The sequence below is a fragment of the Diadema antillarum genome, unplaced genomic scaffold (assembly GCF_040938485.1).
Source record: "Diadema antillarum isolate AM-2024a unplaced genomic scaffold, OU_Dant_1.0 scf00000009, whole genome shotgun sequence".
NCBI lineage: Eukaryota > Metazoa > Echinodermata > Echinoidea > Diadematoida > Diadematidae > Diadema > Diadema antillarum.
The window spans coordinates 1,827,444-1,841,577 of record NW_027270898.1 but is presented as its reverse complement, the minus strand read 5'-3'; the positions used below and the strand labels follow the sequence as shown (position 1 = coordinate 1,841,577).

General features: G+C 38.2%; 1 protein-coding gene across 1 annotated transcript in view; it reads right to left on the bottom strand.

Moving 5' to 3' along the window:
• The window catches only part of LOC139719306 (slit homolog 2 protein-like), a 143,774-nt gene that overhangs the window by 61,665 nt on the left and 67,975 nt on the right, over positions 1–14,134 (bottom strand). Inside the window, exons 8-10 of the mRNA XM_071630729.1 lie at positions 13,180–13,318; positions 1,487–1,558; positions 851–922 (exon numbers count right to left, since the gene is read on the bottom strand). Of these exons, the coding sequence (XP_071486830.1) occupies positions 851–922; positions 1,487–1,558; positions 13,180–13,318 (283 nt within the window). The remainder of the gene's footprint in view (positions 1–850; positions 923–1,486; positions 1,559–13,179; positions 13,319–14,134) is intronic.

Here is a 14,134-nt window from a genome sequence, read left to right as displayed (position 1 = left end):
ACTATAAACTGCAGTTGTCATTTGATTATGAATATCAGTGTCAGGTTAGCATTGCCATGCACTGCATTAACCCGATGTCTTCTTTGATACATATGGAAAGTAAAAGCCTAGCGTTGTTATGATTTCTTTTCATTATTTCATGATTTATGAGCCAAAATATAATGTGCATTTGACAGTGCATTACATGTTTTATTAGTTCTACATAGTTGAGAATGTGCAATGATGACTGTATCGAATGAGAAAAAAAAAATAGTGAGCTAGTTTTCATACACACAATCCAGTGCTGTCATCTGTGTGAGCGAGTAGCCACATAATTTCATTTTACTATATTTGTCTCAAGGACAATTGCATTGATAGAACACAGATGATGACATGTTAGTGTCTCTTCCGTATCCTCAACACGTGGCTCACTTCAGCATCAGTGAATGGGCAGGGGTAGTGTTGCACAGGGCCAATACTACAGCTGCCTGCAACATCATAACCAGCATAGCCGTCGTATCATGGCCTTGTTAGCACCCTGCGTCATCGCAGGGGGATATGACCAATGGTTGAGGAGGCATGTATGCGATGGAAAATGTATACTCCTCGTCAATATGCATCATCAACACAGCTACAGTAATACATGATATATATCTTTTACATATCTGGTGTCTGGCATACATACATTCCGATGGTCTTGAATATGACTATGATTGAATTCAGTTACTGCTGGTAAAATAGTACATTAACATCTTCTGAAGACAGGCTCAGTGCCAACAAGCTGAGATAATCTCAGCAGTTCTGTGAGAAATGTTTGATGTGTACTGTGAACCACAAGTTTGTAGATGGAAAGATAATGCACGGTACTTACAGAGAATTCAGCTTTCTTAGGCCGCTGAAGGCATCTTCGGCGATCACTTCTATCGCATTGTTACTCAGGTCTCTGGAAAGAAAAGTATAACACACAGGTGAAGTGGGAGGCATTGATAACATAAAAGCCAGGAAATATTTCCAAGGGCTAGTAGTCTGGTTAGGACATTACAACATGACTTCTCAGGCAGTGTGTATCGCTGACTGTTATTGCTCGACATTGACAAACTGTTGCTAAATGGTATCTATTATCACATACACTTTTATATCTCCCCAAGTTCATTCACAATGTTATTCATTTTTTTCCAATCAATCCTTCATTCATCTGTATACATTACACACCTCTATCTTCCTTTAAGCCACACATGGAAAGTATATGATATCACTGTTTAGACGTAATGGTAAAAAAAAAAAAGGTAATGAATACATGAAGATTAATTTGAAGGCCAAACAATTAATTCAATATTTGCCCGCACCTTATTTAACATCCCGTGCACATGAAATAACAGTGACAAAAAAAGGTCTACACCAAGATTACACAATAGCACAAACGATTTGATTTCATCTGAAAAAGATAAATCGTATATGCAATGATCGAACAATTGAAATTCAGTTCAACAGTTTGACATATACTTACATCCTTTTTAATTTCTTGTATGGTGAAAATGCCCTTGGTGGGATGACTGATATTGTGTTCTGTTCAAGTCGTCTGTGGCAGGAAAAATGGGTGAAATTGACGTAAGATATTAATCAGGAGAAACTATCTCAAAATAAGAGATAAGAAATGAACCAACACTTTTGCAAGACAAAGATGCTTGAAACAAAATATATTTTGCAAATCACACACATCTCAACAAACGATTCTGCTTGAACATAGCATGTCCTAGCATTCATCTGAAAGGGTAATTGGTAAGTGTGTGTGTGTGTGTGTGTGTGTGTTCGTGTAAAAGAGAGAGAAAGAATGGGTTAGCCAGAAGATAGAGACAAAAAAAGATAAGTAGGGGCAATCTGCCACAAAAATACAAATTTCAGATACTATTGCAACACAGTTGGGTGGTTTCATAATTTTTCACCTGTATGAGAGACAATGCTTGCAAACGCTCGGCCAATGAACTCTCGCGTTTCTCCTTGCGTGACACTGAATATCATCGGAGGAGTTTGGTGAGTTTACTTTGCAGGTCAAGGGTGGGCTTAGGAAGTCTTCCAGGACTCACACACGGGTGTGAAACCTTTAGTAAACTTTTGCAACAACAATCACCAGCTACCTTGCACTATTGTTTGAATGGTTCAAAAAAAAAATCTCCTCTCTTTGCATACTTTTTCTTCTTTCCTTTTGCCTCTGAATTCCCAAATGGATCTAGACTAAACATTGAATACATACAAAGGGCGTTTGCAGACTAAGCTCCAAAGAGAATTATGTAGAGTGTCTATCACTGCCACATTTCAGAAAACACACACGTTTTCAATTGAGTGCAACTTGCTAGAGATTTTCTGTTTAATTTCTAAGATAAGAGTTTACGTAGAATAAAGACAATATATGATGGTCGGGATAATGCTCCCTAAACAAAGTGCAGAAATTGATCAAAGTCGTGAAGGATGAACATCATATTAACTCTGTCCTGGTAATGCACGCAGAGAGAGCAAAAGTATAATTGAAATTAAATTGAAATGGAAAAAGACAGACCTTCAGAATGAATCTAATATGTCATGGAATGAGGAAAGAGGAAGGAAACCAGGCTCACAATGGGCAAATATTGAACTGGAATCCTCAATGCGATAATACCCAGTCCCATCCACATATGAAAATACAATGAAAGTAGATATTCTAGAAAGCCAGCACAGATTAGAAGAATGACAAAGATACTGGCTGAGACATGACCAGAGACTCTCTCAATGATATGGAGGAAAACAGTATATATGATGCACATCCCATGCAAAAATTAAATCAGGATATGTCAACTTAGATGAATCAGGACTTCCTTTTTATCTTTTAAATACATTGTGCAGTATGTTTTATGTTTCAGAGTTCTAGGGAATTGTAACATTCTTGTGCTTTTATGTGTGGTGCTTTTGTTTTCAGGCTACTTCAGTTATCAACATTCAGGAAATAGGTAAAAACAATGCATTTATGACCTTGGACTGGCTTGTGGGCCTTTTTTTTAAAGTGAAGTTAATCAATTTTGACAATGTATGATTTTTTGTGTAATGAAATTTGAAAATATTATCCAAACAAGTCTCTCTTGTCTCTCTTGGCTCAGTAAGACGGAGGGAAACCAGACTTCCACTAATACATCTCAGCAGAACAGAAATTTTGTTGGATACTGTACAGCTGATGATGACAACTCTGACAAAATAATTCGACACTCACAGGGTGTCGTGTATCTGCTGGCATCTACAATTTGCTCCTGGCGTTGGGTCAGCAAAGTAGGGGGTTATCAAAATCTTGAGCTCCAAATGACTGAGGCGCATGTACAAACAGTATTAAGTACCCAACTTATCCTTCCAATACACCTGCTCTTTTCTGCATCATACTGCTAGAGAGGAAGAGAGAGAGAAGAGGCAGGATTTAAGTTGAGAACTATGCTTATCCTTCGCTCGAGTTTTGGTATCTAAACACACCTGCATGATTTTCGACAGAAGACATGGTTTAAGACTGTCAAATTGGATTGAAATACAACGTAGATCAAAACAATGTTGGCACAATAGCTGAAAGCTATGGAATGTTGGATGAGTGCATATATCTTAACATCAATGAGCTGCATCCTATACAAATCTTCATGATAATCTAGTGAAAAATTATACCAGTCTTTTATTTCTGAAAATGAAACACCGTTGAATTGATTACGCACACAAATGCTTTCAGTCGCATGAAGCCACTATCTTGGATGAAATTGATGTTCAATGGTTTTATCCCAACATCTTCATCAATTGTTTATATACTTTCTGGGCAAATGCTGCCAATTTTTTTTTTTTTTTTTAATAGATTACTAAACCCATGCCATATATCAACTACGAGCCAGATGTCTGAAGTTTCATATGGAACATCTATACTTCACTTTCAAAGTTATGTACTCCAATGTTTTTGACCTATTTTCACTTTTTGTTATACATTTTCAGGGAACCATTTGGCAATGTCATTTTGGTTTTGGATTGGTTATTAAATTCACTAGCATCACTCAAGGACTCAAGGACACATACCTGAATACCTGAACAACACCTTTAAGAAAGGGATCTCGGAGACGCTAAAAATTGCAGATAGACCAGCGTCTGAACTTTGTTACTTGCAAGAAAAATCAGGAAGAAAGAGAGCTGCTTCATAAACACCTGAAGGCATTGGCATTTATGAAATCACAGATTATATTTTTTCCACCACAAAGGCCATTGGAAACTGTGTACAGCTCAATAAATGTTTAGAAAGACTGTATGGACAGAAACTAATGTATGTGACAAGCTAGCATATCCTCAGTCCTCAGAAAACTCCAACACGGCTCCGGGATACTCTGTCTGCAGGCAGAATGTCAATATTTTTCAAGTGAAAAATGAAAATATTTTTGGTTGGTGCATGGAGTACTTTCCTATTTTACTGAGCATGCCGGTAACTACCCGTGCGTGTGTGTGTGTGTGTGTGTGTGTGTGTGTGTGTATGTGTGTATGCACATGAGTGTATTGAGGAATTCTTGCCATCTTATTCCACACAAAGAAAATGGAAAGATCCCAAACAAGTGTGGTGACAGCAGAAATTCTTATCCTACCAGTGCTCGTAGACAGAATTCTACTTGACACACAGAGTTACATCGGCAACAGCTGTGATGAAATCACGCACACTCTCGTGCAGGCGTAAGTCTCTCTATCATCCACAGAATTAATATCGTGGCATACAAATGTCTGAAATCTCAGTCATGATTGCTTTGATGGTTCAGTAATTAAAGGAAATAAAGACCTGTGTCTCTGATATAGCACTTTAACCCAATGAGAACAGTCTGATTTTGCTACAACAGACCCCTGCCCGAGTTTACACGGGACTCATCCTCACCTGGTTAATTTCTGGTGGTATACAATATAACATTCATACTTGCACAATGTCTAGATTGTAATGGTCTTTACGCATACACATGTACCTGAAGGAAAGGACAAACTCAATTACATTGAGTAAATTACAAACTCTATGAGAGATAAGAAATCTAATTTTCAGTAATTCTGATCTAGGCTACCTTCCTGATTATCCCATCTTCTTTCTTGTAAATGTAATCATTTTCAGGTCTTTTCAGTATTCAATGACCGTAAGCTGACAAATGCAACATAGCAGCTTCTTTCCAAGAATCTGTTTGCTTCATGAACATTTTTCCAATGGGTTTGAAGGTTGGGGAGGGGCTATGGTTGGATCTATGCATACAAAGCCATTCATTTTTGTTTTTGTGCAAGTAAGAATAAATGAAATGAATTGAACTGAATTCAACTCTCTTCTCTCAAAATCTCTTCCTTTGAGTCAGTGGAGGGCTTCAAAGCCTCTCTCTGGCACACATGTAACCTCAGAGAATGTATTGCAGCTGGTGCAGGTCTGATCTTGTCACAACCAATTACACTCTCGTTCCTCCATCATACCAACATTCAATGAAATGGAGAGATGGCAAATCAATTCTTCCACTGACCTCCGTCGTCGTATGGAAACATGGGCACGAGTAGAAAAAAAAATCATGTCAGTGACCCTTGATTTCAGTGAAGTTAAATCTGGGACAGTAAAAAGATGAATTATAACAAAAATAATAAGCGGAGAACTGCCTGTAATGTGCATCTTGAATTGCACTGGTCCAAAATTCTAATGGAGGTAAGAGGAAGCGTCCCCACCCCATCCACCTTTAGAAAATGAGACCTGATCGAGATGGATCTAAGATTGATTGGACTGAACATACAAAGGCGGATAACCCTGATTGGGCGCAATCACGGCAACAAGATTACACCACCATTGTGGATTTGGAGGCTGCTACCACGACAACCGCGTCATCTGCGAGGGGGCTCGCTTTTTCCATCAACTATAGGGGGCTGTCACCAGCGATCCCATCAAGAAGTGAACATCAATCTCCATTAGGTGTCACTTAAGGTTTGTTCGAGGCTAAGGACAGCTTTGTCCACCTTGATTTCCAGACCTTGATTTCCAGCACTGATTGAGGCAGCCCTCCATTCATGCCGGGCTTAGTGCTGATGAACACTTCACATGAACCAGTATAAAATGAATTGATTTCCTTCCCCTCAAATCTAATACAATATGTGACCATTTCACCCCCCCCCCCCCATGTCTCGGGATAGATATCTCAAAGTTTGTCACACAGGATGGGGTCTTTCAGAGGAAATATGTTTATTGCAATCTTGCTAGAAAGTGATGCCTTGTCTGATCTAAAATGTCACATTATTCCATGACCATATACTGGTATCATTCTGAAAACTTCATAATTTTATTTTGCCACAAGTTGACATGCCTTTGTGAAAACTGGAGGTTCAGGAAATTCAATATTTTCTGCTATAAACTATATCAACTAACTTTACCAGCGCATGAAAAAATCTTTAAAATGAATCATATCATATAAACTCTTGCCAAAATAAAAAATGTCCAAAAAAATCTTGCTCAATGTCATAAGCAATCATGAAATTTAAGATAACGAATTAGTTATCTAACATTTGATTGAGTTTCAAAAATTTGTTTGCAGGAAGTCAGAATATAATGGGCTTTTCTTCCTCTCCATTACCTCTCGCTAATTTCCATCAAACATCAAAATGCAATCATCATGAGCAGGTCTATAATCTCTTATTTTGGCAGGAATATAATGATTCATAGGGCTCATCATATTTCATTCCAATCTACCACTCTGCCCCTTCAAGCATACATGTAGAAAACTAAAGGAAACTATACTAGTGTCCACTCTTTCACTGTTAACCAGTAGGATACTTTGAATGACAATGTTGAACAAGTTATCTTATGTCAAAATTTAGTATCTAGTAGAATTTATGATGATTGATAAGAATGGAATCCCAATCCCAAACCCAAGAGCATTGTGTCAAAAAAAAAAAATCTGCAATCACTTCAACTAAATCATCAGAAAGTGTAATACTGTATTCAGCATGCCATCAGTGGGACAAAAAATTTGGCCAAATACGTGGTTGTATCAATGATTTGAATTTGAAACTAATCATCATGGTTTAGTGTAACGTGATGAGCGATCCCTTTACCTCAGCCGCATTGATAAGATTCGAGGATAGATAGCTTAAGACCTCGAAGAATAAAGAAAATAACGTAAACCCCCACACAATAGAAAGACGAAGAAATTACCAAGTGGTAATAATTGGAAATGGATCAGCCACGTTTCTTATCATTTGATTGATATCTTTTTTCCTCTGGGACGCAGTATGGGAGGCAATTGACTTGAACCAAGTAATCGCTTTTCAGTGAATGCAAGACAAATGCAATTTTGAGATTTTGGAGAACCCTAGACAGATTAGGTGACCGTAATCCCACATAGAGACCAAACTTCCATTAGGATTACATATTATGTCTCTGCTGAGAAGTAGAGAAATAGACAGAGAAAAAAAAAGGAGGGGGGGGGAGAGAGAAGGGGAGTGGGGAGATTTTAATACTGAGAGAAGGAATACAGTTTGTTGTAGCTGTGGAGTGACTGACTGCTGAAATGGATGGGGAGCAAGTGTTTGGGATTTTACCGTGCTGATGGGGTGAAATCTTCAATTTTTGTATTTTTCGATGTATGCCAAAGGATATACATAGATTAATAGAAACCAAGGAAAGCATATACAACTATAGTGTACTAGTATACATATTTACTGACAATATACATATCCAGTAACAGTTATGTAAGCATGACTGACAAAAATAAGATGATGAAGAGTGACAAGGGCACCTATGGATTTCTCGCTAAAGTTTCTCTAAATGGAAAAACAAAATCCAACTGCAGGCAAGAATATCTCAGAGAAATTTATCAATGTCAATGACAGAGGTATAAGATTTCTCCCTAAAACAAAGCCAAGTAATAGTTTTTACTCCTGTTTATTTGCTTGACAACTAGCAGCTTTTCTAAACAATAAAACAAGTTGCATGGAGATTTGACTTAACATTGTTGAGAAGTTCAGAAACAGGCCAAGAAAATGGCGATAAGTGTTTGGCAGTAATCTTGATCACTGTCTGTATCCAGAAAGTTTGTTCATTTGTAAATATGATCAGGATAACAACAATTTGTGGGATCTGGTGATCCAGAATGAAGTATTTGTGATTGAATTTTGAAACAGTTTGAATGAATAATCACCAATTGTCTATTCATTGCTCTCATCTCTATGTGTTGCGCAGGTGCCTAGGGCTATGCATACCAGTTTGTTGTTTTACAGCTGATTGAAACCTCGTGCCTTACTAGTAAACACAGCTCATCACTGTTAACCTACTGGGCACTAGCCAACAATCGACACCAATCTTCAAAAGATATTTGGTCAACTATTTCAAGACCAGCATCAGCACACGAGTATATAAACTTTCAACTCAGGACACAAGTCTCATGAAGGCTTCCACAGCGCCAAAGTTCATATCTCCACTTTTCCCCCAAGGCATGAAACAACCAAAAAGTGACACATTGCTCACTCTGAGTCTTGACCACTGCCTTTCGGCCGCTGACCTATGCCAAAGATAATACACAGAGAAATGTTTGCAATTCATTTTTGCCCCCAAGGTGCTGGCAGAAGTATGCTAGGGTCACACAGGTGGTACTACTTTTTCTCTTGTTCCAGTCTTATCTGATTTAAGATCAGATTGCACAGAAAACAAGCCCACAAAAAATTATATATTTTTTTCACCCCGCCCTCTTTTTGTGCGACTATTCTCTCTCCACTCAAATCTGTCACCTCCGTAGATGATTGCAGCAATTATATTTGCACTGTGTCTGAATTCAAGCATTACTTTTCTTTTTTTGGTTAATGTTGTCAGATACAGGTGAAATGAAGTCTTTTTCTATTTTTTTTTCCTAGTATTGATTGGCAAATGAACAATTACAGATTGGATGATTTATTTATTCAACATTTTGCAGGTGATGAGGAACAGTGGATATCTATGATGATCTATATGATCAAGTGAGAAGCCATTTTGAGCTCTCAGTATTCAAATGCTTTTAAACAAATCAAATTCAACATATTACTGATCACAATAACCTAAATATATTCTACTAAAAGTTTGCCTCAGAAAACCCCACAGCCTCAGCAATCAGTTTGTAATCCTTTAAACTTTCTGATGTGCACATTTAGATAGACATTAGGATTCATTAGAATAATTCCTCTTTGCTTTCCCTAGCTTTTAAATCTTGAGTCTATTGAATCACACTGCCACATAAATAGACAGAGCTCATAACTCATTTGTAAATGTGAGTTATGGACAAATTTGAAGTGTTTTCTCATAACATGACTATCAGCATATCTTTCATGAAAAACTTGTCAAAGAAGGAAGAGGATCTTTGTTTCTGATGTTAGTGCTGCTGATAGGATAATGACTATGAAGTCCTCTCTGTGTACCGAAAGCTATCTGAAATCTATTTTATAACAGCCTTCCATGACCACCAATTATCTACCATACATTGTAACATCCCGCGACATTCATCTTACAATTTTGATGAGTTTCCTCAAAAAGCAAATCAACAAAAGCTTTAATCTTTTATTCATTTCTCAGAAAGTTTGAGGGATTCACTTGCTTCTAATTGCCACATCAGGAGAAAGGCGTATCTAGGGTTTGACTTTATGAGGCCAAGACATGAAACAATCAATCCCTGGAAATGCATTACAGCAGTCTACTGTACCTGTGGGATATTGCATCATTTCACCTATCGTAAAGTAGGTCTATCAAACTTACATTGCATCCATAGGCCTATGTGGGGTAAATGGCCAACTGCCATGTATATAAAAAAAAAGAAAGAGAAAAGAAATATGCTAGAAAGTTGCAGGCAAGAGCATGGGCACTCACAGGGTTAATGGGATGGATGCTACAAAAAGAAAAGGCCCCCTTCTCTTCCCTCAGGCATAAAACGGTTTTGAGTACTTTCTAAAATATGAATGCGAAGAGGGTACTGTAAGGAGGCTATATAATCACTGGGGGAATTTCATCTGATCCTGTTTCTATGAAGTATGCAACAAAGCCAGATGACGACTCTCATGCAGGTTTGATGAGCCCAAGCAGTCCCCATTCTGCAGGGCACAGATGGGACCCATTTTACGAGGTCAGGATGAACCCGCCAATGAAAGCTTCTTCCCTGAAAATCTGATCGGCAGCACTAACGGGAAACAAACAAAATCAGACAGAAAGGCAACAACAGAGTCACTGTCCCAATGACAATAACTTAAACCACATTGAAAAATGGGTACTGCAGTCCCATAAATCAAAACTCGGATTTGATAGCATTTTCAAGTTAATCCTCAAATGCTAAATGACTTGCCACAATGTTGGCAAAGGGCAAAGTGTCACCAAAGAGAATTACACATCTATATCCCTACCAACGTATAGTTTTGTGGGGAATCAGCAGGATTAATGCTGTATGGCTTGGCTGTCATGCTATTCTCACTCTCAAGTCCATTATGCAATCATTAGTATTTTCCTTTTCTAGTGATGTTAAACAGGCCTGTATAGGCCTATATGGAATGTACACTCCCATCTAACATCGAAACTTTATATCTTGTTTTACACCTATGGTATGGCTACATTTTACTTTCCCTTTCCATGATAAAAGAAAAGAAAGGAGAAGGATAAGAAGTATTACTCTGAATTTGTTTTAAGAGGGTTGAGAGACAAGGTAATGTTCTAAAAAAAAAAATCCAGTTTTTTTTTTGTCTTTACTTCATTCGTTTTTTATCTTTGTGCATTTGTGCATGCTTCTTGGCTACATATATCCATTAAAAACTATTATAAGCTTTCCTACTTGCCCAACAAAAAAATTTGTGATACAAAAATTTTAAAGATTTAAGAAAAAGATATCTGTCCACTTATGATACTAATGTGTAATGTTCTCCCAGCAGAAGAGTTGCCAACTCAAATAATCCTCTGCAATACCATAGAATGAGGACATACTATTGGAAGTGTTAGAGACTTATCAAAAGTGTTTGGCTAGAAACCACAATTTTTTAAAGCTAATAATATTGGGAAACAATTTTAAAGGGGCATTAAGGTCTGTAGGAAGATCAGGCATGGCACGAAGAATAAACCAAAGTTTCTTTTAGTTTTTACAAGGATTTCAGGTGAGATACACACACATGATATATACAGACACACAAACACTCATTTGTAATGAAAGCTGCACATGAAACAATGTTTATGTGAATCATCATAATAAATTATTATCATACAATCATAGTTTTGCACTTTGACATTTATGCAACATAGAGCAACCTTATAACTGGATGTTGGACAAAAAGTTGAAGTTGGACAGATTTATGTGGAATAATATCTCTCTGATTTCTGTGCCAATACCACAACTTGTGTGTGCTCTTTGGAATGTCACATGCACTTTTTGGGACTCCCACGATGAAACAGGATGGCACATCAGCCTACCCATTGTATGTTTCCTCTCCTAATTCAGTTTTCTCTCAAAATAGTTTGAAGTTTGAAGAGAAAGCCAAGTGTAGAAGTTTACAAACGGTCTGAACGCCAAGCGCGTGATAGAAGCTTCATTCACAAATCCCAGAGTTTAAGGGATTTGCGCGTTGCTTGGATTCTGGTCCAGATAATTGACGTGGCCTTTTGGACTTGCGAACGAAGCGGCGGTACACGTGCAGGCAGGGAACAGGTGTGAGTTTGGCGCATATTCGGAAACAAAGGGCTCCCCCATTCTTGCGCTCATTCTCGTCTAATATTGTCATTTCCTTCTGGGATATCAAAGCTAATTTGTCTTTGCCCAATTCATATATGCCCTCCGCAAACAGCCTCCCCGCTCTCAATCAAACAATTATGCTTGCGACTGTCGACAGTTGCTCCGTATATCACTGCTGCTGCTGCATGTTTTCGTGGAAATATTGGCCTGATATTTTGGATGGCAGTAGGTTGGCAGTCATCTCTTTTCTGCATCGTACATCCTGACAGGGGAAATTTCATGAATGGCTTGCTGTGTTTGTGGACTACTGAAAATATTTCTTGTGGCTTGTTCAAATGTTTTCCCTCCTTTTAAACAGAGCACCTGGAGCTTCCACCAACCGGAAGAAAGGATCAAATCATCCTCATCCGGGGTGGCAAAACAAGGTGCTACTTCAACTATTTGCTAATTGGCAAGCTACCACATGCCTACCAGCACACAATATCAGGAATAATGGATTTCATGTGACACACATTCAGATATTGAGTGTAGACACTCATGCCCTTGTGAAGCACTCTTACTTTTACAAATGTCATAGAAATTCAGGTGTGAGTTTCTTCAATTTGTCTCCCTCTACAAATGATATTTGTTAAGATTGCAACTGCTGATCTATAAATTAACAAACATGTCGGAAAAAAGGAACCAGAGGGACTTGAACCTGTCATCTACTGCTTTCTGGACAGCGAAACTACCATCAGGCTGTCCCTGGTTGCCGGCAGTGACACGATAAACTTGGAACAAATACCCAAGCTCCAAAACTCCGACACTGTTATGTCAAAGTAGTCCAAGGCGGAGAAGGCATATTAAATGAAAGCAAGATATTATTCAGAGGGGTGTCACTGCCGGCAGCCAGGCATGTTTGTTTCAGACATGTTTGTTAATTTATAGATCACAAATATCATTCATAGAGGGAGACAAATTGAAGAATCACATACCTGAACCTTCACCCTTCTGAACAATATCTTGTTTTCTTTTCATAGAAATTATTCTGCAATCTGACATCCAACAACAAAATTTCAAGAATTTTTCCTCTTTCTTTGTCTGTTTGTTGTCGTTTTACGGGTGGAATATGAAGGTAAAGGACTGTTGTTTACAGCAAGTATCTACTGAAAAGGAGGTCTGTGCAACATACCCATCAAATATATTTGCCCCTCTTTCTTCGTTCTCCTATTGAGGTGCACAGCTGAATCATTGTACCTCATTTTTCTGCAACAGATAGTGCTTGAGCAAAGACATTACAAATGATATTTCTTCAACTTGCCCATATGAGTAAACATGCAAGGTCCCCAATATTTTCAACACACAAGTGCTTGCTCATTTTACTTGCCACAAAGGGAGTTTAGCTGCCCCGAGCAACTGGGTCTGTAGTCTCCTGCTTTGAGCACCCTGACTTGGTGGAAATATGCTGCATGAAGACAATTACTACAAGTAATTGACAAAATTCACTGATACTCACAGTTCTACCATGTGATATGGAAATGTGGCCGGTAGCTGGGTGAGCCCTCTTCCCCTGCAGTCCACAACACGTGATGTACAGTCGCACTCATCTGGACATAAGGCTTCAATCTCGCACATTGCCTCGTGATTTTCGTTACCTGCAGTACGACCAATTGGAATCACAACACATCAATGACAAAGTTTTCTGTATGATCAATGGCATCATCAAGGCCAGTCTTCATTTACTACTAAAAGATAAACAAAAACAATGACACTGGTACATACATGTCAATGCAGGGAAAGCGCACCTTCATCTTTTTTATGCAAAACTATGACTTTAAAAAAATCAAAATGTATACAAATGTATTGATTACTGTGTATGTAGAACAAATTGTTACATTGCAACACTTTTGAGTCACATCTGATCAACAGAGTTTTGCCCTTATGACTTCACTGAAGATACAAAATCATTTTCAGTCTTCATTCATTGCATTTCACTGATTACATAAAAGGCTACAAATCTTTCAAACATCAATTACACTTTTCTATTGACAAGATACATTCTGTGACAATGCATTCAATTCGTCATTTGCATGCATAAGAAATAAGATCAAATCTAATTCTGGACCTAAAAAAAAAAATCAGTCAGGAAATGAAATAATGAGTAATACGTGTCTCTGTGTGGCAGAGAAAAAAATCCAAACATGACAGTGGACTGTCTGTGTACCATGCATAGAGTTCTGTGTCATCTTTATATCAACTTTCATGTCCTTCTGAATTCAGGAGTGAGCAAGCACTGGCTACAATTCTTGCAAAAGGAGAATTTGATGCAGGCGGAATATCGTGTGCCATTTCTATTGTTCTCCCGAGCATTCCCAGTCGCAGCGCCTTCTTCCCCTGCCTCTGCCCAATCTGATTCTAGCTGGGAAACAAGGTATCGGGTGCACGGCGATCGATACAACTCCGACTCGGAT